This window comes from Loa loa, assembly GCF_000183805.2.
Source record: "Loa loa unplaced genomic scaffold supercont3.2392, whole genome shotgun sequence".
In the NCBI taxonomy this organism is placed as follows: domain Eukaryota; kingdom Metazoa; phylum Nematoda; class Chromadorea; order Rhabditida; family Onchocercidae; genus Loa; species Loa loa.
The window spans coordinates 1-1,360 of record NW_018110571.1 but is presented as its reverse complement, the minus strand read 5'-3'; the positions used below and the strand labels follow the sequence as shown (position 1 = coordinate 1,360).

The 1,360-nt window shown below is 28.8% G+C and overlaps 1 protein-coding gene across 1 annotated transcript; it reads right to left on the bottom strand.

Moving 5' to 3' along the window:
- Nucleotides 1-287: 287 nt before the first annotated feature.
- LOAG_15665 (hypothetical protein) lies at nt 288-1,007 on the bottom strand (the record flags this gene model as incomplete). Its single annotated transcript, XM_003151155.1, has 2 exons — nt 288-445; nt 923-1,007. Coding segments are annotated over 2 exons (243 nt in total), but the record flags the coding sequence as incomplete, so codon positions are not given.
- Nucleotides 1,008-1,360: the final 353 nt, after the last annotated feature.

Sequence of the window (1,360 nt, the reverse complement as noted above, 5' to 3'; positions counted from 1 at the left end):
TTTGTTAATATCGAACTTAAATTAAGAATTCTGAATTGATAAATCTGTTAATGATTTGTTAATATCGAACTTAAATTAAGAATTCTGAATTGATAAATCTGTTAATGATTTGTTAATATCGAACTTAAATTAACAATTTTGCTAATAAAATGAGAATTTAAATTAAATGAAATGTATAACAGAATATTTTAGAATTAAAATGAATCAATAATGTTGCTTGGTTAGTCACCATGAATTGATGATAATATTTGAATTTATCAGCAATGTATGATCATCTTAATGATTACCTTCCGTTTTCCGGCTTCTTCATCCAAATTGAATCGATTAATATTATTATAAAGATCACTACCACCAGCTGCTAAATGTCGTCCGAGCAATGTTGCATGTGTCGTATACACTAAAGCAACGTCAAGATTCCAAAGTTTTGCATTGATCAATCCAACACCTTAAAATTAGGTTATGTCGATAGGTTAAAGAGTAGAGCAGAATGCTTCATGTTACTAATGTATTTAGCAGGATATCGGCTTCCGGAAATAAAGTTCGTAATGTAAAATTTGATGAGATCATACCTGATATTTCTGTAATTTGTCGAACAAGTATGTTTAAATGAATGCTGATTCTATTGCATAGAAATATCGAGCAAAAAAAAGAAAAGTGAGAATCCTTACTAAAAAAGTAGGAAGTTTTCTGGAATTTTCACTAAAATCGAAAAATATTAGTGTTTGTCAGGATTCAGGATCAGGTCATTTTTTTTTTTTTATTAGGATCAAGCTTCATCAAGATTAAAATTGATAAATCATCCGTATTGTGATTCTAATTCCGGATATCGAACATCTCATAGTAAAGTTAATAATCAATCGCTATCTCAGCTATATGCAAGAAATAATTATCCTAGTGAATGTAAGAGTAAGGAAATACATACTAGCCTGCCATTCATGGAAATGTGCAACGACCAAACTATGATAACCGGAATTCTTGTATGAATCCAGAAAATGTTTCAAGAACATGGCAATCATGAAACCAAGGATGACTGCATCGTTTGATTCAATATCCTCATATGGTACTCCAATATGACATCTAAAATTATAATGAAATTATAGCTAATTAATACATTAACAGGAATATTTATATTTAATCAATTAATGGAAAATGGAAAACATTGTTTAATATGTAAAAAAATGAATTTCGATTAAAACGTAAGAAGTTTGCATAAGCTGAAAAAAAAAATTTATTCATTTCGATGCATTATTGAATCTAATGCAAATCTTCCAGTAGCTTAGCAAAGTTTCACTGCTAATCGTTTGATCACTAATTTGCAAAGTTTTGTCACCAATCGTTTGATCATTAATTGCAAAGTTTT